This window comes from Ylistrum balloti, unplaced genomic scaffold (genome assembly GCF_031769215.1).
Source record: "Ylistrum balloti isolate Yb309-2 unplaced genomic scaffold, AGI_CSIRO_Ybal_v1 Utg370122, whole genome shotgun sequence".
Taxonomy (NCBI): domain Eukaryota; kingdom Metazoa; phylum Mollusca; class Bivalvia; order Pectinida; family Pectinidae; genus Ylistrum; species Ylistrum balloti.
The window spans coordinates 780,034-807,078 of NW_026782138.1; the positions used below are offsets into that span (position 1 = coordinate 780,034).

Below are 27,045 nucleotides of genomic sequence, written 5' to 3' on the forward strand. Positions count from 1 at the left end.
TTGATTCAAAGTAAAATCAGAAAATAATGGAAATCTCAATATATTTTAGTTTTGTAATGAAAATAACTCAAATTTTCAATTTTGATTTCAGATACGTACCATGAGTCTGCGTATCCTGGCCGAGTTTACTGTACGATTGCCATGTGTTGAAGGATTTGTAAGTACTCTGATTTCTGTGGCTTATACAAGTCTGTGATTTAGTACCAGATGCCACTTCAACATTACACAAACAGGCATTTATTTCTACAAAAAAAGTTAAGAATGAGACATACATGTAATTAAAAATCCAAAGAACATACAAATACTTGACACTGAGTATTAATTCAGTTACATGGATTTTACTAATTTGATTTTCCTTGTTTGTTTATCCATTATATATGAAATATGAATTCCCTCCCTTACCAGTGTATAATGATTTTATAAAAAAATCATTAACTGAAATTGTAATGTTAAATCAAAATGTTTGTCTTTCATTTTCTGTGGTTGTGTAAATTTTTATATTTCGAAATTGTAATGCATAAAATGAAGATTACCTCATGCTTTCTGTGATTGTGTAAACTTTTGGGTATTTTGAAATTCTAACCATAAAAACATGACACTTAACCAATTTCTGTTTTATTTATGTTCAGGAAGAAGACAGGGACAATGTGTTTCAGACATGTCTGAATGCAGAGTTAGTTCCCTTGTCTGTTCACGACTATCGACAACGACTGCTGTATCTACAAAGACTAGACTTCAGTAATGTACAGAACTCTGTACCTGATGGGCCCTTTAGCAAGGTAACTCTTACTATGAATAAGACTTTCAAAATCTGTATTAATACAGTTTATAAAGGAGATTATTAGTGTTGTCATGGAGTTTAGACAAATGCTGTTTACTGAAGCATCTCTATGTTGTTGTGAGGTTAAGGAATATCTAGTACGCAGAGATTTCTTTTTCCTTCCAGTTATGTGATATTTGTTGTCCCCTTTCCATCACAATGCATGACATTCATTAAGAATTTTGGTTAGGTTTTAATGATGCATGGAATGAGAAAAGAACTGGGCATCATTTCTCCTATTTTGTAGGTTGCAGTGAGGTATTTGATTGGATCACTTTTTGTAAACTTCAAGTTGCTATGGGAACCCACTAGAAAACTGATAGCTAGTCATGCTAAGGGACTAGGAAACAAGGAATTCTGGGAATTGTTTCATACTGAGTTGGCACAAGCTGCTACTACAACAGGTTGGTATTATGTCAAATGTGTTAGTAATTTCTTTTTTTTAATAACCAGAAGGAAGTTATGTTGATTCTAATCAAATTTTGTATATCATATCTATATCCCATTTTGCTTAGAAACAAGACAGAGAAACATGAAATAATTTTTCTTTTTCTTGTAATTTCTTGCTTTAGCTGTATCTAGACATCTAACATTAGGTTCATCATATTTCAATACAATCAAATGAGTTGCCAACAGAAAACGACATGGTTGTCATCTCAAATTTTATCAAACGAGTACAAACCAATTTGTAAGCTTCTGATTGTAGGCATTTCATGTATGTTTTGTACACCTGTATACATCAACTTTATTTTTAAAAAAAAATGTAATGTATGGATATTTGAAAATAAAATTTTTCAGAAGAGTTACTCGCTGGTAATGAGAAGCCATACCTCCATGGTAACAATGCTCTAATAAGTATGGCCGACTTTGATGTGTCAGACATCATACCGAGTCACATGACTTCTGAAAGGGCTGACTATTACAACTTCCGGGATCAGTTGTGGAAGGCTATGATTTTGTTCTCAGACCAGTGTGAGGCCAAATCACGTGACCTTTCACCTCTCCTTCTGCGATTTATCAGGTAGAAATCCTTAAAAAATCAATAATAATTAATTGATGAATTAGTTGTAAATTCATGGCTTATAACTAAAATGCAAAAAATTAGTGTTTTATTGTTTTCAAGACATGCATAAATATACATTTGTTTATTTTTAAAATACACATAAAAAATGTGAATTCATGTTGTGGTTTGAAACTTTTCTGAACTACTAATTAATGAATTGTTCTGTATTGGATATACCCTGATAACGCATTGTTTGCCTGTTCATTGTTTATTTTTTAATCATTTCTATATCTAATGTTATCAGAAATGAGTACTACCCATCTGATATGAGCATGGCACCTAAACAAAACATCTGCAGACGAACAGCGGTGGGGAAACCTCCAGAGAAGGGAGATCAGGACAGTGAGGAACATCCTGAGGGTGGAACGATGAATAGCCAGGACAACGAACAGGAAATAGACATACCGCAGGAACAAAATTCACCAAGGATGAGGGTCACCAGGAGCAGGTCAAAGAGGTTAAATGAAGAAAGGTCACAGTGAGTATAATAATAGTTTAACTTTATCATTGTTAAAGGTATTATTGCTCACCAAAACATGATCGATTGTTTTTGCTTCTTAATATTTGTTTTTGAAATTATCAAAACAGAAAAATCCCATTTAATCACATGAAAGACCAAGAAACTAGCCATGGTTGAAGATATGAATATTTCTCTATGGTTAGGGCATTTTATTTTCCTTATTATTTCATTATTTATTATTAAATTTCTGAGTGAATAAATTCAAGTTTGAAGCATGAACACAAACAGTATTTAACTTAAGTTAGGAGTACCGGAGTATCAGAGTTTGGGTGCTAATGTCAGAGGTATTTTTGAATTTTTGTATTTCTGATGGTGACTTTGTGTTAACTTAAATGTAGTGGTGGCTTTGTGTTAACTGAAATGTAGTGGTGACTTTGTGATGGCTGAAATGAAATGGTGGTTTTATGTTGACTGAAATGTTGTGGTGGCTTTGTGTTGACTGAAATGTAGTGGTGACTTTGTGATGACTGAAATGTAGTGGTGACTTTGTTTTGAGTGAAATGTAGTGGTGACTTTGTGATGACTGAAATGTAGTGGTGGCTTTGTGATGACTGAAATGTAGTGGTGGCTTTGTGATGACTGAAATGTAGTGGTGGCTTTGTGATGAATGAAATGTAGTGGTGACTTTGTGATGGCTGAAATGTAGTGGTGACTTTGTGATGGCTGAAATGTAGTGGTGACTTTGTGATGACTGAAATGTAGTGGTGACTTTGTGATGACTGAAATGTAGTGGTGACTTTGTGATGACTGAAATGAAGTGGTGGTTTTATGTTGACTGAAATGTAGTGGTGACTTTGTGATGACTGAAATGTAGTGGTGACTTTGTGATGACTGAAATGTAGTGGTGACTTTGTGATGACTGAAATGAAGTGGTGGTTTTATGTTGACTGAAATGTAGTGGTGACTTTGTGATGACTGAAATGTAGTGCTAGCTTTGTGTTGACTGAAATGTAGTGGTGACTTTGTGATGGCTGAAATGTAGTGGTGACTTTGTGATGACTGAAATGTAATGGTGGTTTTATGTTGACTGAAATGTAGTGGTGACTTTGTGATGACTGAAATGTAGTGCTAGCTTTGTGTTGACTGAAATGTAGTGGTGACTTTGTGATGGCTGAAATGTAGTGGTGACTTTGTGATGACTGAAATGTAGTGGTGACTTTGTGATGGCTGAAATGTAGTGGTGACTTTGTGATGGCTGAAATGTAGTGCTAGCTTTGTGTTGACTGAAATGTAGTGGTGGCTTTGTGATGACTGAAATGTAGTGGTGACTTTGTGATGACTGAATTGTAGTGGTGGCTTTGTGATGGCTGAAGAGGATCGCTTTGATAATTTATGATGGGTATGTGTCATTGTGTTACTGTAGGTCAGAGTCATCTGAACCATCAGGAGATCACAAGGAAAATGTTGATAAAACTATATCAGAAGAAAACGGAAAAGAAAACTTAAAGGAAAATGAACTGGACTCCACTGTCATTGACAATGTAGAGGATACAGAGGCACAAGTATCAAAGAGACTGAGGAGAGCAGCAACATGGTTTGTATTTATCATAACATCGTCATGATTTAATCAACACCTCTGTTAAGTTAAGTTAAATGAGGTGGAAAGAGAGGTGGTAAGTGAAGTGGTAAGGGAGGTTGATTGGGAAGGTTGTAAGTGAGGTGGAAAGGGAAGTGGTAAGTGAGGTGATAAGGGAGGGTGGTAAGGGAGGACATAAGAGAGAGTGGTTAGGGAGGTATTAAGAATGATGGTTATTGAGATAAGTGAGGAGGTAAGGGAGGTGGTAAGGGAGATGGTAAAGGAGAGGGTTAAGGGAGAGAGGTAAAGGAAAGGGATAAGGGAGGTGGTAAAGGAGTGGGATAAGGGAGTTGGTAAGGGAGTTAGTAATGGAGAATGGTAAGAGAAGTGGTCAGGGAGGGTGGTAAGTGAAGTGGTAAGATAGGTGGTAAGGGAGAATGGTAAAGGAGGGTGGTAAGGGAGGTGGTAAGGGAAGTGGTAAGTGAGATGGTAAGGGAGAGTGGTAAGTTAGGTGGTAAGGTGGTAAGTGAGATGTTAAATGAGGTGGTAAGTGAGATGGTAAGTGAGGTGGTCAGTGAGATGGTAAGGTGGTAAGTGAGATGGTAAAATAGGTGGTAAGTGAGATGGTAAAATAGGTGGTAAGTGAGATGGTAAAATAGGTGGTAAGTGAGATGGTAAGTGAGATGGTAAGTGAGGTGGTAAGTGAGATGGTAATGTGGTCAGTGAGATGGTAAGGTGGTCAGTGAGATGGTAAGGTGGTAAGTGAGATGGTAAAATAGGTGGTAAGTGAGATGGTAAGTGAGATGGTAAGTGAGGTGGTAAGTGAGATGGTAATGTGGTCAGTGAGATGGTAAGGTGGTCAGTGAGATGGTAAGGTGGTAAGTGAGATGGTAAAATAGGTGGTAAGTGAGATGGTAAAATAGGTGGTAAGTGAGATGGTAAGTGAGGTGGTAAGTGAAATGGTAAGGTGGTAAGTGAGATGGTAAAATAGGTGGTAAGTGAGATGGTAAGTGAGATGGTAAGTGAGGTGGTAAGGGAGAGTGGTAAAACTTTGTAGTGAGAAATAAATGTGCGAATCTTCTATTACAGTACTTTGGTGATACATTTGGAGCTGTTTGCCAAATTTAAGAACCCTAAATCCCTTTATCTAGAGCCTGATTTGAGGTCTCTTTATATGGAGGTAGGTTTATTTTATTTTTCCGTTTTCCTAAAAGTTTTACTAGGAAATTTTTTCAGAACTAATTTTCATTTCTTTTAATACTGTTTCAGGCAGATTTATTTTGTGATTTTAGCTATAAATGAATGTTTATTGCTACAGAATTTTTTTATGGTGATTTAACATCTGTCTCAATAACAATTGATCTTAACAATTAAGAGAGAAGACAAAGTTGTTTTAAGTCAGTGAAGGACCAAGAAATGTTATATTTCAGTTTTACTGCAAGTCATTATTAATTTTTATTTTGTGGAAGAGAATGCATTCTGTGTTAATTACACTTACTAGTTACTGGTACACAAAGATCCTGCTGTACAGAAGACCACATTTGACTGTATAATGGCTTACAAACATGACTACTTAGTACCATACAGGTATGGAGAGCTTTCAAAGGGAGACTACTGATTATTGAAATGAGCTATCTTAGTTCTAGATATGTTAATCCACAGTCTTTTCTTAAAAAGATCTGAAAAGATTATAAATGTTTCTAAGATAAAACAACTGTGATTATTGATTGTAATCAATATACTATAAAGGTACTATTACAGTATAGAAAAGCTGATTTTAAAGTAGAGGAATATTCTCTATCAAATCTACAGGGTCTATCAAACCAGTCATTTGCCTGAAAACTGAAATCAACTATAAGTTGTGTTTAACTTTTGTTCTTAGTGCGAACTTCAGCAGACTGCTGGATGATACAACATTCAAGTCGGAGTTAGTGTTGTTTAGTATCGACCATGAGGGTGGACAGATAAACAGTGAACACAGAAGTCAGCTCCTGCCTATCTTAATGAGGTCAGTTGATATAAATACTGTGTATGTCACTTGATGATTTGTTATTACCGTAATTACCCTTTAATATTCCCTCCTATAGACTCTAAAGGAACAACCGATGCTAATTTCTTTTGTCTGAATAAATGCTGTAAGCTGTACTGTCACAAACATTTATGCAAAAGAAATATAATGTTTTGTGAAAAGTCTTTCATTTTCATTGCAAGAAATGTCAATTTAACTCAAATATTCATTACACAAGACAATTTATACAATTTATTTATTATTATTATTTATGCCTACTGGTCTGTTATTTGTAAATGTATATTAATTGATTGTAAATCGAATGACACATACTTTTTCAGAATTCTTTATAGCAAGATGCTTACCAAAACAGGTAAGGAGACAGCGGGTCGTAGTCATAGCAACCTACGTCAGTCCATTGTCCTGCGCTTTCTCAATGGCTGTAGTATGGAAGAGGTCGTGACCTTTCTGGACATGGTGTACATGCCGTTTCATCACTTTATCACAGGTATTGCTTTGTATAGACTCTTAAAGTTCATTATGAACGATTGTGGAAGGAAACATCAGAATTTCAAGTAAATTGTGTGTTTGGATTTTTATTTTGAATGTTAAGTGACATCATGTTAATTCATGTGAGATTATTAATGAAAAATATAATTAAGCTTTTAATAAATTTTAGTAATGAAATAGTTGAAAGAAAAATGAGTATTTTACGATACAAGTTCTTATTACACAACCAGTAGATGATTAGAGTGTGATGTTTGACGACTACTCGGTCACCTCCATCAGACAGTACTAGTATACTCAACACTGTTCATTTGTCTGATGAAAGTGACTGTCTGTGTAGTCATCAAAATGTCACACTCTAATCTTCTACTGGTTGTATTATAAGAACTTCTATTCTATTGACATTACCAAACTGAGGAAAATTTTCTGAAATATTGTTTGATGATGTTTATTTCATACTCAGTAAAACAATTTTGTGTTATTGTTGTCGTAAAACACACTGCATCTTGATATTATGATAATTATGGTAGTGTTTGTTGTAGATGACCCCCAGCAGATGGCATTAGATGTAATGGAGAAAACAGACCCTACAGAAGTCATACCAATGCGCAAGATTACTGGGTATCATAATCTTCATTGTTTCTGTGTTTAAGTGTTCTTCTAGTGACAAACTAAGAATGATTATTATTTCTTTATCGACAGAAATAATTTTGAAGAAATTTGAATAATGGAGTAAAAAATTCATATTCCTTAGTGCAGTAGACGGTAAGAGATATGTTTCTAGGATTATGTTTATATTCAAGGATATATAACCAGGTATTTAATATGATGTATACTTTAAATTTTTCAGAACACTACATTCCACTAAAACATTTTGTCAGAAGCTAGGACATCTGATAGATGACTACCTACCTTCCATTATAAAAATCCTGGTGGGATTGATGGCTACTTGTGTTGCATGTCTTGAACAGAGGGATAATATCACACCATTCTCTCTCAGTACACTGAAAACCCTACGACAAATGGCCACCAGTAGGTTTATAGAGGTAAATATCACAACATTTTCTCTCAGTACACTGAAAACCCTACTACAAATGGCAACCAGTAGGTTTATAGAGGTAAATATCACACCATTCTGAGAGATAGCAATTTTCACAGTCAAATTACTGATATTTTCTAGCATATGTAGAAATCAATGAGATGTGGTTTTTATCATAGCTGTACAGAAATGATTTTATTTTAAACTATGCTTCTCTTTCAGTAAACACTGCTAGTGAAAATTAACCCTGATGATTGACAATCTCTAGAAAATTACCCAAAAATCTAGATTAGAAATAGTAAGACTGAGTCATCTTTCTCACTCTAGGAATATTCTGTGGTAATCCCTGTACTGAGATTCAAAATTGAAATATATTTACATAATCTATTTCTACTTTTCTCCAGATTTTTGAGAACTATGATGGCTACATGTTTTCTCCTGTGGAAGTTGATGCTGTGTTTACTGTTACTGTCTGGCCACAGGTAAGTCCATTATATTATAAATCTGTGACATCTTTTGACATGTGGATACCAATGGTATATATACAGTTATGTCGAAGTAAACAAGTATAAATATTTATTTGTTTATGAAGTCCTGGTAAATTAATATAAACACTGAGACAAACCATATATGTTTGACTGGTGTCAGTTACCAGGTAATGAATAAATCCACTCATGTCACTCATATTTTGGAGATTTACTATTGAATGACTGACCCGCCTCTTCCTTTTTATCCCCCTAAACAGTTTTATGTTGCATGTATTTGTAACTGATTATGTTATAGAGCTTGTTTCTTTTGTTATTAGTTAGAGAAGCTGCCATTTGAGGGTGTGTACCATCCCACCACTTTACTGAAAATACTTGCTACATGGTCAAGATCTCCGAGGTAAGACTGACATACTGACCACATGGTCAAGATCTCCGAAGTGAAACTTACAGACTGACCACATGGTCAAGATCTCCGAGGTAAGACTGACATACTAACCACATGGTCAACATCTCCGAGGTAAGACTGACATACTGACCACATGGTCAACATCTCCGAGGTAAGACTGACATACTTACCGTATGGTTAAGATCTCCAAGGTAAGACCGACATACTGACCACATGGTCAACATCTCCGAGGTAAGACTGACATACTTACCATATGGTTAAGATCTCCAAGGTAAGACTGACATACTGACCATATGGTCAACATCTCCAAGGTAAATAGTATTGTTAGAAACTTTTTGTTAGATATCACATCTATGTATCACATCCTGTACATTTAACACTGAATAAGTGAACCTCTCTAAAGCAAATCATCAACAAACAAGAGAGAGGCTGATAACAATTCATGTTAAAATTTAATATAAATCTAAAAATATATATAACTGTAATCATTTCACCTTGTTATCAGATCAATATGGAGTGTGTTATGTATCTTTTTATAACCAAACTTATTTCTGTTGAGTGTTTACCATGGCAATCCTGTTTCTTAAACAGGTATATTCTGTATCTGGCCAAGCATCCCCTTGACAACAAGGACATCATTCCACTTACATCAGTGTTTAAACTTCTTAATGCTCCAAATGTGAAGAACACAGTATCCAGCCTCATTCTGGAAATTGTGGACAACCTCCTGAATCCTAAGCAGTCTGAGGACGATACAGAGCTCCGCCCACTTCCTGTTCACTGTGGACCAGCTTTAGATTACACGCAGATGACAGGTATTTAAAATATTTTCACAGATGTATGTACAGCAATTCTTTCAGCGTTCTATTTTATCAAGGGACGGGGATTGAGGATGTAGTGTTATCCATCCATAATTGTCTTTGGTTGCTGTTCCAAATTGATGGGACGGAATTGGGGGCCTTCATATGTTATCAACATTTTCTAGTTATTTAAACTTTCAAGAATCAGTTTCGAACACAATGATGGAAATATGTATACTTGGGGAATCAAAGTGATGGATCTACTGGTACGACTGTTATCCTATAATGTTTGGTGCTATGATTATATACACATAAAGAACCCCAGCACTGCTCACCTTTATCTGTGTTTTCCTCTAACAGTCCAGGAAATAGGTATAGAACTGATGTCCCCACATATCCCGGCCCTGCTAACCTTTCTCCAGACTGCCATTGCCAGTCGAGAGACCAAGGTCTATATCAAGAAAGGTTCCTCCAGGGAGTTAAGAATTCTCTCAAGGTAAGATATTCTTTTGCTTGGTGCTTTATATGTGTGACTTATAATGGTCTGTGGCTTGCACACCTGTATATTTTACACCTGTGCCTTATTTTCTACATTTCTTTTTTGTAAATTTACATATAAAAATAAAACGTGATGCAGTCATATTTTCAGTGATTTATATTGAAAATACTAAGTGACACCTATTTGTCTATTTCAGTATCAGCTGTTTTGTGTCAGACATGACCCAGTGTCCTATTCTCATCTCTCTTCTTTTACCTTATTTGGACAAGACTATGATGAGGTCAAAGGTAAGTTACAAAAGTAATGTTTTTAGAGGGGCTAAACACATTTTTTTTAACAGTAGGCAGAAGTAATGTCAGTAGAGGTGGAAAACACCAGGTATTTCATAGGTGGCAGAAGTAATGTTTGTAGAGGTTGTAAACACACTGTGTTTTACAGGTGCCAGAGGTAGTGTTTTTATAGGTGGTAAACACACTGCTTTTTATAGAGTACAAAAGTAATGTTTGTAGAGATTGTAAACATCCTGTATTTTACTGGAGGCAGAAGTAACGTTTGTAGAGGTTGTAAACACACTGTATTTTACAGTAGGCAGAAGTAATGTTTGTAGAGGTAGTACACACACTGTATTTTACAGAAGGCAGAAGTAATGTTTGTAGAGGTTGTAAACACACTGTATTTTACAGAAGGCAGAAGTAATGTTTGTAGAGGTTGTAAACACTCTGTATTTTACAGGAGGCAGAAGAAGACATTTTGACGAGTATCAGTAACCTTATGGCTACAATCACCAACAAGTCACAGTTCTTCAGGTACCTACATTTATCTATTTGTATGGGTAATGATATTGAATGATTACTATACTTTGTGTTCAGTAATACAAATGTTATTCTAATCTGTTTACAATTATTCTAGTAGTTATGTTTTCTATTTTTGAATTTCAGACAAGTCTCCACGCTGTTTTCCAACATCCTGTTTCGCAGGTCTCGGGAACTCCTTTGCTCTATACTACAGGTATGGTGCTGTATTGTAACTGTAAGGACGTTAATGTAAAGCAATAAAATAACACAACATTAATTAATCTGTGATGTAGATACAGTTTGAAATACACTGTAAAAATATATCATTCAAGGGGAGTGGAAGTTTTTCGCCCGGGATGTTGTTGTATGAGGTATCAAGCTAGGGTAAGTTTTATATGTCTATATCTGTATACTGTTTCTTACAGATGATACTGACAGAAGAAAATGACCAATCAGCACTGGCTGAGCTAATACTGGGGGTAAGGCATTGTTTTTCTACAGCTGCATGAGCTATGTTTACTGTATGATTATCTTAAGAGTGTTGTTTAAACAATCCATCTTATCATAAATGGACTTAAACAACTGATATAACGTAACAAGACTACTCTGGTGGTGAAATAATCACTTTATACTTTAAAATCTGTAAAATGAGGAAAGGAAATCAATTTAAAACAAGTTTTTAAAAATGCACTACAGCAATATGTTTTGTAAGGTTTCTTTTATGTTTGTAAAAAATTATACCAGTATATGGAAAATGTTCTGTGATTTACAAATTGAATTAATTGATGGATTGAATTAATAACTGATGACAGATTATTTTTGTGCAGCATTGCTTTGGAGACATAAAGGAGTGTAATTGACTTTTATATTTACATTTCAAAAGAATTTTTTATAGACTGAAGTCTGATTCCCCTTTCTTCACAGTTAAATTCCTGGGATCCTAAACGTACAGACGAGCCTGATTACATGAAGAGACTGGCAGCCTTCAAAAACGCCAATGAAATGATCAAATCTATGAAGACAATTGAAGTTGATGTCCTCTTACCCATAATGCACAATGCCTGCTACTTCATCAATATGGTGTGTGTTTTTTTTACTCTGTACTTCCTCTTGAAACCATTAATGACATCATGTCTCGTCATCCACATCATTGCTAGGAAGTATACCCTTCCTCAACATATATACGTAGTATTTGCAAAGCTAACCATTTTTGCTGTCAATATATATGACTTATATTTCTATTCCAGATTGATGACTTGTCAATACGAGATAACGCCACCAACACCCTAGTTACCATGGTGAAGCAGTTTGGCCTGGTTACCTACGACAATGATGCATTCAGAGATTTGATCACTCAGGGTGTTCTGATAGAGATAAAGGCTGGCTTCAGGAATAAGAATGAAGTAAGTTGATAAGTATACAGGGACTATAAAGGTCTTTTTTAGCACATAGGAATAAATCCGGTTTCATAATTCTTTCTGTTTTATAGCTATATTTATTTAGCTTGGAGCTATGGTGTATCTTTGTGTTTTCTGTAGAATAAGATGCATAACACATCCCTGTGCTGAAGCTATAACCTACACAGCTGTATAATATTGTACTTTTGCCAACCTGAAAATGTGAGATATATATCTCTCTCTGATGATGCTATAAGCTACCTGGCTGTATAACTGTGTATTATGTCATCCTTAGAATGTTAGACATTAGTTATCTCTCTATTGTAGCTGTAAACTACCAAGCTGTTTAATCTGGTACTTTTGTTTTCTCCAGAATGTAAGACATGAGTACATTACTCTACTGTCAGTGCTGGTTGACACGTTTCCAGACCAACCTAATTTTGTCGACCTTCATGCACTCAAGGACAAAGACCTGGAAGCAGACTTCTTTGAAAATATACGTCACATACAGGTATGTCTGAACTGCTGTCCTTGTATGATAAAATATGTGTTAAATGCAGGTAAATCTGAATTGCTACACTACTTCATTAAGATATTTGTCATGTAATTAAATTGCTATCCTAGTACGCAAAAATACTTATATTTTCACACATTCTTTATGCTAGCATGCTTAACTTTACTTGTGTGATCAGTTAGTATTTCTCACATAATCTACATACCTTACAGATAAGGTGAATGGTTATTTTAATATCAGAAAAATCATCTGTAACAGGTTTATTACTGTTTTATGCAACCATGTATGTTTCACATCTACTAGACCCACAAGCGGTCCCGAGCGTTGCGGAGGCTGATAAAGTACATGTCCGGTCACCAGGCCTGTAGGGAAGCCATCATGTCCTACTTCCTGCCCCTGGCTTCAGCTTTCCTTCAGGTAGACACCTATACTAAGGCACAGGCCCTTCAGGAGGCTGCCATTGACACAATTGGAGCTGTATGTTTACAGTTACCATGGCAACAGTACCTTCACCAGCTGAAGTTTTATCTGGGTCGCCTACAGAAGGATCTGGACAAGCAGAAGGGACTTATCAGGTAAGGTGCACTTTGGTGTCAACATGTAAATATTGTAAGGTATGCTCACTAAGCTAATACTTGTTAATAGATGTTGATACCTGTTAATAGATGTTGATATCTGTTAATAGATGTTGATGTGTGTTTTGTGTTTTTGTTCAAGAATAAAACTTTCAGTTATATTGATTTGTTAAGTAGATTGGCACACCATTTATTCAGTTTTAAAGGATTTAAATCTGTATGTTGTATCAGTCTATTTAGAATACATCTGTGTTGAATAAGAGGTTCTATAAACACTGCTTGTTCATTGGATATTTCAGAGTAATAGTAGCCATCTTGGATTCCTTCCACTTTGATGTGAGTGCATCAGAACTGAATCTGACAAACCTACCACAATCCATCACTAAAAAGAAAGCCATTGGACTTCCTACGGGTGAGAACTGTTTTTCTAATACAGTAAAAAATAATTGCATTGTTATGTATAGTCACGACATAGCTTACATGTTGAACAAGGTACTGTGGTATTCATTTTGTCATGTATTTCACTCAAGTTTTAATTGCTGATATTTAATTAAGAACCTTTTCTTTCCTTTTTAGAAGAGAATGAAGAAGAACCGGAAACAAATTTAAATGAAAAGGATGATGAAAAGATGTCTGATGACATCGATGTTACAAAAGTTCCAGAAAGTGATGACATCACAGACATAAAACAGGAATTGATTACGTCATCTTCAGGGAAACTTGTGTGTCCAGCAGGTCTGGCCACTAAGATCCACACAACCATAGTGAAAGGCCTGCTTCCTCAGCTTCAGAAGTGTCTCACACAGAAGGTAGGGTCCTCTATATTAGATGGATAACACAGATTTTTTTCTAAATGCTTTAAGATTTGTATTTGATATATATATAATTGCCACAGGGCTATACAACTTCAGATTTTATGGTACTAATGTACTTTAGGTTCGGAGTGATGATGAACACAAGCTAGCAAAGAACAGTTATGCGGAGGACACAGAGATTCTAAGAGTTCCCCTCGCACTGGCAATGGTCAAGCTACTGCAAGCACTTCCCAAAGGCTCACTGGAGCGTAGTCTGCCTGGGTAGGTATAGTCACTACTGTCTACCAGGAATCACTTGGATAGATGATATATGGGGAGAGTTTTCAGAGTAGGTACATGTAAGCAATAACTAAAGAATACAAAAGAGAGATATTTATCTCCCAAAGCTGTAGAAATGGAGTATCTGCTTAATAATTTGTTTTTCTTAAACATTGAACAATATTATTAAATGGAAAATAATTGATTGGATGGTCTCTAACCAGGAAGAATTTGCTTATTAATGTTTGCATTTCCAACAAGTTACAAAAAGGTTTCTTTATACCCTCACGTGATCCCTTTGAGCAGCGAGTCTGATGGTAGCCTGTTCACGGACAGGTCATGAAGTAGGATCATTTAATCGTTTAGATTATGTACATGTAGGTCATAATATGAGTCAAAAATATCCCTTTCAGTACAGTTGTTATATTAGGATGTTATTTTCATGTTTATCATTTGATATTTCAGTATCCTTATCAAGGTGTGTAACTTTTTAAAGTCACGCGCCAAGGACATTAGAGACACAGCTCGAGACACACTGACCAAAATTCTCACATCATTAGGACCACGCTTCTTGCCGTATGCCCTGTCAGAGATGAGGGGTATCCTGACGCGTGGTTATCAGCTTCATGTTTTGACCTTCACTGTGTATGTCCTGCTCAGGAACATGATGCCCTTGACAACGCCTGGTGACCTTGACATCTGTTGTGGCAGTCTACAGGAGGTACTCTTTTCAACATCCTCTTTATAGTCACTAGTCAATACTCACAATACAGTTACCAGTAAACTATACACATATAACAGTCACAGGAGTATCATAAGTTTTCATGAAAAAGAAATCCCACTGATATCTTAACTAATTCTAGAGAGAACCAACAGGCTAGATATTGTACTAGTGGATCAGTAACATAAACAACAAATTGAGAGGGTAAGTCAATAGTGCTGTTGTCAATGGTAGGTACAGCTATCGAGGCAAATCGGTATGAAAAATTTATGTTAGGATATTGAAATTTTCTCTTAACTGCCAAAATAATTAAAAGCTAGATTTAGAATAAGATTCCTCTCCAGCTTATCATGTATTTTATATTCAGGTGCAGTATTTTGTTGTTTGTATGTCCTAAGAGTAATCTATTTCATACCTTTTAAGTACAATAAAGTCATGTGGATCAACCTTCCTCTTTGTTTATACCAGGTGTTTCACAACGAGCTGTTTGGAGAAGTGGCAGAGGAGAAGGATGTAGAAGGCATCAGAGCCAAACTATTCGAGGCCCGTAAAGTAAAGAGCTATGATTCCTATCAGATATTGGCCAAGCTGTTGGGCACCAAGTCACTGATACCATTTATGAAACCCATCAAACTGGTTAGTACACATTTTTCCTATCTTACAAGAAAAGATTTTCTTGTCATAAAATGTTTGAGTAAAATCTGACTGTTGATTTTATTTTATTTGACCATTGTTGAGAAGTTTGTTGGAAAATTATTGATTCCATTTTTCATGTGACTTTGATTAACATAAAGTATAATGACAGATGGACTCTATATAAACCTGTTAGACCTTATGTGACCTTATGTGACCCTATATGACACTGTGTGAACTTGTGTGACCTTAAGTGACCCAGTTTGATACTGTTTGACCTTATTGATCATGTACCTAAATCCTATGTCACTATTGTATTTATGTTGATGGAGAATGTTGTCACTGTTGTAATTTAGTTAGTGGAGAATGTTGTCACTGTTGTAATTTAGTTAGTGGAGAATGTTGTCACTGTTGTAATTTAGTTAGTGGAGACTGTTGTCACTGTTGTAATTTAGTTAGTGGAGACTGTTGTCACTGTTGTAATTTAGTTGATGGAGACTGTTGTCACTGTTGTAATTTAGTTAGTGGAGACTGAATATTTGAGATTTCTCTGATCTTGTTAATAAATGATATCATAACTCACGCGACCTTATACAACAATATGCAGCATTTCTTGACCTGTGAGCTTTTCTGACTTTGTATGATATTATTTGACGAGTTATGTGTGACATGATTTGAACATTTTAGTTTATACCACTTTATTTTACCACAATGACCTTTGTTTTTTGACCCCTGTCTGACCTTTACTGTAGATATTGGACACAACACACAGCCATAAGATGGCAAGGAAGGTTCAAGAAGTCCTCAGGAAGGTGGTCAATGGACTGATGGAGAATGAGAGCTTGACCACAGAAGCCTTGACCATCTTTTGTCATGGACTTGTGTCCGAGGCCTTCCCGCAGCTGTCTACCACTCAGGGGTGAGGATTAGAGTTTTCTGTGATGAATGTGACATATTTATCCCTTAGTCACTATTTACACTCACCCTAGTATATACATGGAATAATCACACTAAAAGTAATAACTTGCCACTGTGTTTTAATTTCATTGTTATGTATATATGATGTGTTTTTTCCTTATAGTAAAAATAGTACACAGAATAACCCAACCCCTACTGATGGAAAAAGAAAGCCCCAGAGTTGTCTTCTCTTACCTTCAACTCCAGTTCGGGGAGGAGACAAACCAAAGAGCAGCCAACGTACTAATGCTCACATTCTTGTAGAGTTTGGACTCCAGGTGAGTTTTCATTAAATCAAGTAACAAAAGATTTACAGTACAGTATTATCATTCCTGTGGACAATTCACTTCATTAAACTGTGTATTGTATATTTAGTAATGAGACAGTTATTTTACTAGAATAGAAAATCTTGCTATCTCACTTGTTTCTGGGTTCATTAAAATTGATCCTTATCTACAGTAGAGCAATGATTGTTGACATAGCATGTATTCATTACAGATAAACTGCTTGATCCATCTCATTAAGTAGAACTACTTTTGTACCAAGGACAGTTATTTGTAATCATGTCTAAAGCAATTAACGTTGATTTATCTCTTTAACTTTGACCTGTCTCTTTGACCCTGATCCTTTTGTTTAACCTTGACCTATCTCATTAACCTTGACTTACCTTAACTAATATTAAATCATCAAATCCTGTTAATTTGATGTGTCCAAGAAACATCAACCCAGCTGTTTAAATTAACATAGGTTTGTAATCCACTAACTTCTTCACCTGTCACTTTGGAGCAGAAACCTTGGCTGTATGACCTTCACTTACATTTGTAGTTGACCAGCTGTTTCTTCTGTGTGCCAGTAACATTGATTGATGTATATGACATTAATCTGGTTTTCATCTTCCAGCTGCTGCACCTGTCACTGAAGAAGGGGAGACTTGTTGCCACGAAAGAGGAACACTTACAGATGCTTGACCCTTTTGTGCCCATAATGTCTGAATGTTTACAGTCTAAACATGTCAAGGTGAGTGCCAGCTGTTGAAGTAGAGAGCTGTCCATGTTATTGATCTCTAAGAGTATTGAAAGTGGTAAAAGATCTCTCTCATGTTGGAATACAAATAACCACAGAATATCTCTGATTCCTATACTTACTATGACCTTGTATTTTGACCTCAAGGTCATCACAGGATGTCTGTGATGTCAGAGTTTTACTAGAACCTTTTATTGGTGACATCTTGTTAATAAGTCTGTCTGTGACATCTTTGTTTTACTGTTACTTTGAATAATAACCACTAGGTGACCTGTCAGTGATGGTTGGTTTTATTTTGACCTTGTATTAGTGACCTCTAGGTGACCACAGGATGTCTGTGTTTTACTAAGAAATTGTTTCAGTGACCTCTAGGTGACCATTCTGTCTGTTTTTTCTGTGTTTTACTCTGACCTTGTATTAATAACTCTAGGTTAACACTGTTTGTCTGAGATGCCTCTGCTGGATTCTGAAGTTCCCACTTCCAGCCATTAAACAACACATCCGTCCCATCGCGAACAATATCATTGTATTACTCAAGAACTACGCATCAGCAGGCTCGGCAGCTGGGGATAATCTTGACCTCGTCACCATGGCATTCAAGGTAAATAGTCACCATCACCATGGAATTCAAGGTAAATAGTCATCATCACCATGACATTCAAGGGAAATAATCTCCATCGCCATGGTGATCAAGATAAATAGGCTCCATCACCATGGTGTTTAAGATAAACAGTCGCCATACACATGACATTCAAGGTAAATAGACTCGTTTTCTATTGCATTCAAGATAAACAGACAATTAATGATATAGATGATATGTGAACAAAAGTGGTAAAATAATAAAGTGAATGTAATTGATTTATTTTATAAATGACAATGATTAACTGCTCTCTGTATGTTTATTAGGCAGTAACTGTGCTGGTGAGGGATGTTGAGTGTTACAAGATCAACTCAGAACAGCTCCAAGTGCTGCTGGGATTCTGTGAGGAAGATCTACATGACTACCATAGACAGAGCACTGCTTTCTCCCTCCTCAGGGTAAGACTACCATAGACAGAGCACTGTTTTCTCCCTCCTCGGGGTAAGACTACCATAGACAGAGCACTGCTTTCTCCCTCCTCAGGGTAAGACTACCATAGACAGAGCACTGCTTTCTCCCTCCTCAGGGTAAGACTACCATAGACAGAGCACTGTTTTCTCCCTCCTCGGGGTAAGACTACCATAGACAGAGCACTGTTTTCTCCCTCCTTGGGGTAAGACTACCATAGACAGAGCACTGCTTTCTCCCTCCTTAGGGTAAGACTACCATAGACAGAGCACTGCTTTCTCCCTCCTCAGGGTAAGACTACCATAGACAGAGCACTGCTTTCTCCCTCCTCGGGGTAAGACTACCATAGGCAGACCATTGCTTTCTTTCTCTTGAGGGTAATATATTTAGTACTTTCTGTAGGTGATAAAAGTTTCAAATTCAAAATTGTTTAAACATGACTGTATTTGTTGTCTGAATACATTGTGAGAATTCAGTAGTTTTGAAATAAAAATGTAACACTTAAAGACTGGCCGTTGCATTGTCATCTGTACCACATACCTGGTAATCCAGGGTGTTAACAGAGACTGTAGTTACTATTGTTCACGGTTGATACCATAATCCTTCCTTATTGGAGTGCTCTCAATGATTTAGTCCTGTTTTGTGATTCTAGGCCATATTGTCTCGGAAACTTAATGTACCGGAGATGCAGGAGTTGATGATAAAAGTCCAGAACATGTCAATTACAACTGATTCCCCCCACACAAGGAGGGAGTGTCGCCAGGTAAGTAGGTTTATACTAAGACTGGTGATACTAGTTAGAAGTGAGGTGTTGGCAATGACTTCTCATATGTTTGTTACCCACCTATGATGATGTTTATCTTACATACTTGTCTTATTTCAAACAGTTGAGTCTCCAGTACATGATGGACTACCCTCTGGGCAAGAAACTTATCAAACACCTGGAATTCTTCATCACTCAGCTGTCATATGACCTGGATGCTGGCAGGGAGTCTGCCTTAGAAATGTTAGCCACAATTTTCTCCAGCTTCCCTCAGGTAAGAGATTTCCTTTTGCTTTTCTCAGGTAAAATATTTTCTTCAGCTTCATCAGCCTTCCCCATATAAGATATTTTCTCCAGCTTCATTTAGGTACGATACTTTCATCAGTTTTCATTCATGTGCAATGTTTTTTCAGATTTCCTCAGAGGAAATATCAAAATTCTCCTTGTGAAATATTTTGATAAATAGTGTATTAAACTTGTCATACACTTAGGTAATATCTATCTCAAAATTCCAAATTCTTCTCTTAAATCTCTTTATTTCAGAATTATCATCTTATTTAGTTATAGTACAGCTGCTTCAAATATAAATAAAATATTTACAACATGACCTGTTTAATTGCCAGAATTGACAAATCAGTAATTGGTTTAAATAAATGACTTTATTTATGTTGAGTTTTGAGAATATGTAATGAAAAAAAAATTCTTTCTTTATCTATCTGTTTAAAGTGGTCACCACTGAAGAAAGAAGTTCAAAGTATTAATTGAAGTTTGTCTGCATTCCTATCTATATACTATATTCTACTGACCCATAAGTACATAGCTTATGGAAGAAATCCTTTCCTGATTGAACTTGTCAGACTGACTGGATAACACATAAGTCAGCCAGTTATATTTAGTCTTCGAATCCCAGAATTCTTTGCTCATAGCACATGTAATGATATATCCAAAAAAAGAAAGAAAAAAAAGCGCATGTGGAACGGAACAAGGATGGTATCTTCTGAAAAGAAGAGAAGACAAGATAACTTTTGCATGCTGTAATATCCCATTACCTTATATCTACACAGCAGAGAAATACTTTAAGGAGACGTCTTGCTATCATGGTTGTTAACAGATATTTACTATATAATTAAATCAATGTTACCATGTCCTTTTTGTCCCACATTCTCTAACACTCTTCGTTTAGTTGTTGTAGACTCATTTTTGAAAAACAATGTCACTGTTCTAGATAATACTTGAGATTGCACTATTCTTAGGAAAGTCTTCTGGTCAAGCTGGACACTCGGTCGTCCAGTATAGTTAAGGAAACAGGAATAGACATCCGAGATCAATATCTGTTTATGCAGGAAAATGGAAAGTTTGCCTTCTCTTTATCAGGTGGGCTGTGACTACCCTTAAACAATGAAAACAGTTTGATTCACAATGCATTTTCCCCTAGACAATCTCACATTTAACATCCTGATTGTCAAACTTTAGATATGTTTTCCTTCACTTTTACAGACCTTACTGATAAGGCATGCAGGTTTTTTCTTTGTGCCATTGTCTGTTGCCATGGTGAATGACGATTCCCTGAAATGCAGAAAGCTGACTGGTTTGGCTATCAAGTTGTTACTGGAAAAGGTATGGTATCAGGAAATGATTGGAAAAACAAGTATGATGTCATGAAATGATTAGTAAAATAAGTATGACATCAGGAAATGATTGGTAAATAAGTATGGTATCAGGAAATGATTGGTAAATAAGTATGACATCAGGAAATGATTGGTAAATAAGTATGGTATCAGGAAATGATTGGTAAATAAGTATGAGATCAGGAAATGATTGGTAAATAAGTATGGTATCAGGAAATGATTGGTAAATAAGTATGGTATCAGGAAATGATTTGTAAATAAGTATGGTATCAGGAAATGATTGGTAAATAAGTATGGTATCAGTAAATGATTGGTAAATAAGTATGACATCAGGAAATCAGAAAATAGTTAGTGAATATGTTTCATCAGGGATATAGACTAAATCATTCCCGTTATTTAACACAGCTTGTTCACATGGTGACTTTATTACAGCTGGACCATAACAGCAGAAATGAACTGTTTTCTATCGCCTTAAAGTGGTTTAAGGATGAAAAGGTAAGTCAGGAGGACTGCCTCAAACAGATAACAAGTAGTTAGTAATGATTCTGTCAGTACTGGTGTGCTGTTTGAAGTGTCACTTCTGATATTCAATATCTGATAAAGTATTACCTTTCTTTACTAAAATGGCAAAAAAGAAAAATCAGAATTGTATGTTATTATACTGCTGCAGAAATATATCAGAGTATAGAAAATTCAAAGAAAAGCAGTTTGAGATTTTGATCTGATTAATTTAGAACTAAAATAGACCATATCTTTTTGACGTTTTTAGTGTTAATCGAATATCTTGCAAATAAAAATATATATTTAATTGAAACGTGTTGTGGATCATTTGTTTGTAAAATATGTATTTGTAATAGATTGATTTAAACATGGTTTATCTTCATTGTTACAGCTGCAGCATCGATCACTAGGTGCTCAGTTGTGTGGTCTCTTTGTGGAAGTGGAAGCTGGTCAGTTTGAGCGCCATCTGAAAGATGTTTTCCAAGTGGTAAAGCTCCTCCTACAGCCCAGTCGTTATGAAAAAGTAAGATACAATAAAAATCATTTATTCCACTCTTAGATATACATTATTTACAAAGTAACCCCTCCTCCATTTCATACGGTTAGTGATTAAAGAAATCAATTATTATTATGTTTTGGGGGCAGGAGTCACAGTAGCTTAGTTTGAAAAGCCTTCTTGGACTATTCTAACATCAATGAAGGCTGAGGTGTGCGATTCAATCTCTACTCAGGACAATTTGTATTGCTTGGAAGGTTGAGAACACTGACTGTGTGGTGTTGTCATGGTTGTGTGGCTATGTGACAGGATAGACACTTCACTCTAAATGCCCTGGATGGCATGTGATAGGCCTTCTGCATTATGTTCAGTGATGTAACTACTAGCTACTAAAAGGAACCTCTGTCTCTAAGTAATGACAGCTGTTGATGGGGGCGGTTATGCTCCAGCAAACAAACAATATTGTGTTAGGTTTAGATGACTTTTTGGGTTATATGTTATTTGTCTGTGTCACTCTATGTTTGGTTTTGTCTCCCTAACACTAATCAGTCTTCTAACGGCCGCTGGTGTTTCTGCCATATCTATTCTATGTTCTATTGTTTTGTTTCTGCATTATTTACACAATATGATTGATTCTGTTAAATTCTCCTGTTACGTTGACAGATGCGAGAGGAATCGGTGGAACAAGAGGAGGATCATCTCTTGTTCAACATCTTAAACCTACTTCTAAAGGTGCTGAAGGAGTGTAATGTAGTCCGCACACCAAAATGGTGCCAGCAAATGAACACCGTCTGGGGTGAGTGAAGGATAATATGTTCATACATGGCTAAAATTTAAACTCATAAAACTTCATTTCCTAAAAAGATATTTTAAAATTAAATCTGTCAGAAATTGAAAGATTAGAATTTCATAGAGCACAACTGGTCAGATATAAAATACCGTTTTTATGGTTAATCATCTTCTGAAATGAATGAGTGACAGTTTTTACCTATAGTTACTGAATCTAGTAGTTTGCATTAAATTTGATCATGTGATTCATTTGTCTACCCCAGAGTATACCCAGAAGCACCTGACCCATCCACATAACTGGGTACGACTAGCAGGGGCCCAAATGTTTGGTCTTCTCTTTGCCTCCTGGCAGCCAGAAGAAATCCTATCAAAGGGGGACGATGATGTCATAGATTACTTAAGGGATGATATGAAGAACAAGGTAAAAGTTATTGGAGATAATGTATCATTGGTCAGACAAATCAAAATTAAACCTTGTTTCATAGAAAATGACAGAAACAATGTGACATTTTCATTTCCTTGATCACGATCCCCTGTGAATGTATTGATGTGAAATTAACCATAATTTCCAGAATTCTTATTTATATTCTCTAACTTGTTATGATGAATGGAATTTTCTGAAACAATGAATGTAATCTAATGAAAAAGTGAAATTTTATTGCATGAATTTGAAAATAATATTAAGTGATTTTTAAATGTTCACTTTGTCCCAAAAATGGCAAGGTTTAAGAGAATAGCTATGCTTTAGGTGAATGTCCTAGGACTTATAGGATTTCACTGTTTCACTGGCTATTTAAATTAACAATTATTTAATAAAACTTACCATGAGTATTATGTTACTGTTTTACTAGATGGAGTCGTTAGCCATGGCGTTTGTACAACAACTTCAGTCACAGTATTTGACAGACGAGATGGCTGACCAAATCATCAAAAACATGATCTTTATAAGTAGAGTTGCCAAATCAGTGACAGAAACAACACTTCAGGAGAAGACTGAGGACACCTCAGATACTGAGGGGTCAGGATCACAGTCCCAGGGGAAGCGACTCTCATTGCCTTGGCTTGTGAGGAAGATGGTGAGGGAGGCCAACCACGAGAGTGTCAACAACAGCAAGGTTACCATCAAGGTCAGTACATTATACTTATTTGTCATAAAATGTCAAGGTCACAACCCCAGGGAATCTGATTATTAAAGGTATGATGTTACAAACTTAGTAAATCTAGGTCAAATGTAAATGATTAAGTCTCCTATTCGAAAAAGTTAAAAATTTCATTCAGCAACTTTTAAGTGTGGGCTCAATGTCATGACATGTGGTTTATAACAGAATCTTTCACTCCCTTTGGGATGAAATATGTTGAACTCGGCCCAAAGGGAAAGGGAAGGTTGGCAAACATGAAGCCCTGGTTAAGATAGCTACCTCACCCTCAATGGAGGGAATGATAATTTTTTTCTCCTTCTTCAGGTTTCTCTTTACATGTAATGGTGTTATTAATGGCCATGCTTGGCATTGTAATGTGACGCTGTTGAATTGTTGCTGTATGTAATATATATCACTGTCTGGGCAAGGGAACCCCAGAGGGTATGACAAGGGAATGCCCTGAGGTATGAGAGGGGAATCCCAGAGGGAATGACAGGGGAATCCCTTGAGGGTATGACAAGGAAATGCCCTGAGGGCATGAGAGGGGAATCCCCAAGGGAGTGACAGGGGATTCCCTTGAGGGTATAAGGAAATCCTTTGAGGGTATAACAAGGGAATCACACCCCAGTAAAAGAGTAGATATATCTGTTCAGGGCAAGAGAAAATTGGTTTAATGACAAGCTTAAATTGGTTTTATATTGATCATACTATGCTATAGGTATTTCAACAGTAAAAGACTCTCAGTTTAAAAAAGTGTTTCAAGTATCTATGTAAGTATGTATAGCAGGATACTGATACAGAAAGTTCACAGTAAATCAGAAACATATTCAATGTTGTGTTTATAATGACTTTCAGAGGTCCAGTGTATTTAAATGGATGGCAGCAGTCAGCCTTGACCTTGGAGCAGAACTGTTGTCACCCGTGGCCCATATCATGATTCCACCATTACAAAGGGAGACAAACGATGCATCAGGAATGACAGGTAGACATAACTTATCATCCTTATCATAAGTATGTCTTAGGCAGCATGTCAGCATGATATAAACAGTTACTTAAATTTCAACTTCATGTGGAAATATGATGGTCAGTGAATCTGTATCAGTATACAGTATTAGATTATGTTCCTTACCTTTTGCCTGTATATTTTAGACCCAGCTATCAAGTCCTTGGCCCAGGAGGTGCTTGATCTACTGAAAAAGGTCCTGGGGGTGGAACAGTTCACAGAGGTCTATGCCAGTGTACAGAGGAAACGCATGGTCATGAAGGAGTCAAGGAAACGCCAAAAGGCAGTCGAGGTAGGAAGCATGGTGTTATTATTTTTTCATTTTTATTTTATTAATTTTCTTCTGTTTTTAAAATTGCATACGTGTAATTGTTTTATTCTTTGAAGATTTCAGATGACTAGTTTTTTTCAAATTTCTATATACAATGTTCTGCTTAATAAGTAGTTCTTTGAAACCAAATATTTTAATTTCTCTAAGCCAATACAACTGGTCTTACATGGGTAAAATAGGCGTTGAAGATAAAACATATATATAAAACTATTGATTTTGTTTATGTGATATGTATCCACAGGAGTCTTTAGGTCTATGACAAATCAACAAATAGAATCAGTGGAAAGGAGGCCATATTGTTTGATGTGATGGAAATTTCAAGAAAGACAGTTTAGTATCCTATACGTCCATATAAAAAGAAATTTTGTAGAAATAAAGCATGAATGTTTTTTGTTTTAAATATCAGTTGTTATTCAATTCAGTTATGTGTTGCAAAGTTTTGTTAAACACTTAGAATAGAGTTGTCTTCTCTTGGACAGGCTGTTTCAAACCCAGAGGCTGCTGCTAAAAGGAAAGTTAAAAAGAACTTGGCCAAGCGAGATGCAAAGAAACGAAAAGCTGAGGGATTCCGACCATCAAAGATCATAAAGAAAAGGAAACGAGAAGATGTTATCATTGAATAATAAAATCTATAATCTGTGATACTGAAACATAACTTGTGACCATCCTACTGTTAAGTTGGTCAAATACTGTGATCTGAGACAGTGACCTACATTTTAAGGAAGAGCTGGCACAGATACTGTGATCTGAGACAGTGACCTACATTTTAAGGAAGAGCTGGCACAGATGCTGTGATCTGATACAGTAATCTACATTTTAAGGAAGAGCTGGCACAGATACTGTGATCTGAGACAGTGACCTAAATTTTAGGGAAGAGCTGGCACAGATCCTGTGACCTTGGAGAATGGCCTACATTCTAGGGAAGAGCTGACACAGATTGTGATCTGGGCCAGTGGCCTACATTTTAGGGGTGGACACAAAATCTGTGATCTGAGGAAATGACCTAAAATCTTGGGGTTTGAAGGTTTTAACCTCATATTTTGTGATGTAGAGATGAGATCCAGATTATCTGGTTTGAGCATTTGTGTCTGAGAAGTGGGGGATTGACCCTGTTTCCATGATATCTGAGATTGACCCAGTTTCTGTTATTTAAAGTGTGACTCAGAAGGTGAGATGGCAGAAACTACTTGGTACAATGTGTGATGAGAAGGTTTTCATGGACTCTCAAGTCTTTGTTTTATTGTGTTAACATAAAAAGTGGCCTTATCAGCAATATTTCATCAGAAAACTGTAAAACCCTGTTGTTGATACTGTTTTCTGTTGTTGACTTTTAAGAAATGGAGCTGAACTAGTAAGAACATGTTAAGGACCTGAACAAGGAACTTGTTTTTAAACTTTAGCAGAAACCTGATTTTTCTATTCGTGATGATCAGAGATAGGAAATGAATTACTTGTGTTATTTATCTTTTCATTCATGGATAATTATCGTAACAAGACCAATGAAGTATTAATATTTGATTTTATTTGTAACAAAGCAGAGTCTTTATAATCAAGCCTCCCAGCAGGTTTTACGGAATTTGATCGAGTGGGACAATTTATACGATTAAAAGTTTAATCAGTCCCTAGAAATCCTGTCTGTAGTAGACTGACAACCTCCTCAGTGGAAAGTGATTGTCAAGACTCAACATCCAGGAAGATTCACCTTTTTGTTCTGTTGATAAAAAAAATATGAAGACTAAACCTGTGTTGTTCTTTGTTGACACTACAGCAATCTGCTTGAAAAATTATCTGTAGGGACAAGGACTACAGGATACTGTATTCCGTTGTGTAGTGTCTGTATACTTAACACGAGACTGAAATTATCTGTAGGGACAACATAGAACTTTAGGATACTATATTCTGTTGTGTAGTGTCTGTATAATTAACATGAGACTGAAATTATCTGTAGGGACAACATAGAACTTTAGGATACTATATTCTGTTGTGTAGTGTCT

At 36.1% G+C, this 27,045-nt stretch overlaps 1 protein-coding gene across 1 annotated transcript in view; it reads left to right on the forward strand.

The window, feature by feature from the left end:
- Positions 1 to 26,779, forward strand: part of LOC132550386 (small subunit processome component 20 homolog) — a 38,666-nt gene extending 11,887 nt beyond the window's left edge. The window contains exons 19-63 of the mRNA XM_060214447.1: positions 92 to 157; positions 630 to 779; positions 1,068 to 1,224; positions 1,619 to 1,841; positions 2,128 to 2,361; positions 3,767 to 3,937; positions 5,009 to 5,099; positions 5,421 to 5,506; positions 5,802 to 5,927; positions 6,269 to 6,435; positions 6,977 to 7,055; positions 7,285 to 7,480; positions 7,878 to 7,955; positions 8,279 to 8,358; positions 8,959 to 9,182; positions 9,528 to 9,663; positions 9,863 to 9,953; positions 10,399 to 10,472; positions 10,605 to 10,674; positions 10,886 to 10,939; positions 11,385 to 11,540; positions 11,708 to 11,863; positions 12,231 to 12,368; positions 12,675 to 12,946; positions 13,246 to 13,358; positions 13,526 to 13,755; positions 13,883 to 14,022; positions 14,485 to 14,740; positions 15,209 to 15,376; positions 16,126 to 16,292; positions 16,455 to 16,608; positions 17,231 to 17,347; positions 17,784 to 17,954; positions 18,260 to 18,391; positions 19,054 to 19,164; positions 19,289 to 19,438; positions 20,662 to 20,781; positions 21,225 to 21,287; positions 21,685 to 21,816; positions 22,453 to 22,585; positions 22,842 to 22,999; positions 23,430 to 23,705; positions 24,573 to 24,699; positions 24,867 to 25,012; positions 25,531 to 26,779. Of these exons, the coding sequence (XP_060070430.1) occupies positions 92 to 157; positions 630 to 779; positions 1,068 to 1,224; positions 1,619 to 1,841; positions 2,128 to 2,361; positions 3,767 to 3,937; positions 5,009 to 5,099; positions 5,421 to 5,506; positions 5,802 to 5,927; positions 6,269 to 6,435; positions 6,977 to 7,055; positions 7,285 to 7,480; positions 7,878 to 7,955; positions 8,279 to 8,358; positions 8,959 to 9,182; positions 9,528 to 9,663; positions 9,863 to 9,953; positions 10,399 to 10,472; positions 10,605 to 10,674; positions 10,886 to 10,939; positions 11,385 to 11,540; positions 11,708 to 11,863; positions 12,231 to 12,368; positions 12,675 to 12,946; positions 13,246 to 13,358; positions 13,526 to 13,755; positions 13,883 to 14,022; positions 14,485 to 14,740; positions 15,209 to 15,376; positions 16,126 to 16,292; positions 16,455 to 16,608; positions 17,231 to 17,347; positions 17,784 to 17,954; positions 18,260 to 18,391; positions 19,054 to 19,164; positions 19,289 to 19,438; positions 20,662 to 20,781; positions 21,225 to 21,287; positions 21,685 to 21,816; positions 22,453 to 22,585; positions 22,842 to 22,999; positions 23,430 to 23,705; positions 24,573 to 24,699; positions 24,867 to 25,012; positions 25,531 to 25,674 (6,483 nt within the window). The 3' untranslated portion in view covers positions 25,675 to 26,779. The remainder of the gene's footprint in view (positions 1 to 91; positions 158 to 629; positions 780 to 1,067; positions 1,225 to 1,618; positions 1,842 to 2,127; positions 2,362 to 3,766; positions 3,938 to 5,008; positions 5,100 to 5,420; positions 5,507 to 5,801; positions 5,928 to 6,268; positions 6,436 to 6,976; positions 7,056 to 7,284; positions 7,481 to 7,877; positions 7,956 to 8,278; positions 8,359 to 8,958; positions 9,183 to 9,527; positions 9,664 to 9,862; positions 9,954 to 10,398; positions 10,473 to 10,604; positions 10,675 to 10,885; positions 10,940 to 11,384; positions 11,541 to 11,707; positions 11,864 to 12,230; positions 12,369 to 12,674; positions 12,947 to 13,245; positions 13,359 to 13,525; positions 13,756 to 13,882; positions 14,023 to 14,484; positions 14,741 to 15,208; positions 15,377 to 16,125; positions 16,293 to 16,454; positions 16,609 to 17,230; positions 17,348 to 17,783; positions 17,955 to 18,259; positions 18,392 to 19,053; positions 19,165 to 19,288; positions 19,439 to 20,661; positions 20,782 to 21,224; positions 21,288 to 21,684; positions 21,817 to 22,452; positions 22,586 to 22,841; positions 23,000 to 23,429; positions 23,706 to 24,572; positions 24,700 to 24,866; positions 25,013 to 25,530) is intronic.
- The last annotated feature ends 266 nt before the right edge of the window (positions 26,780 to 27,045 follow it).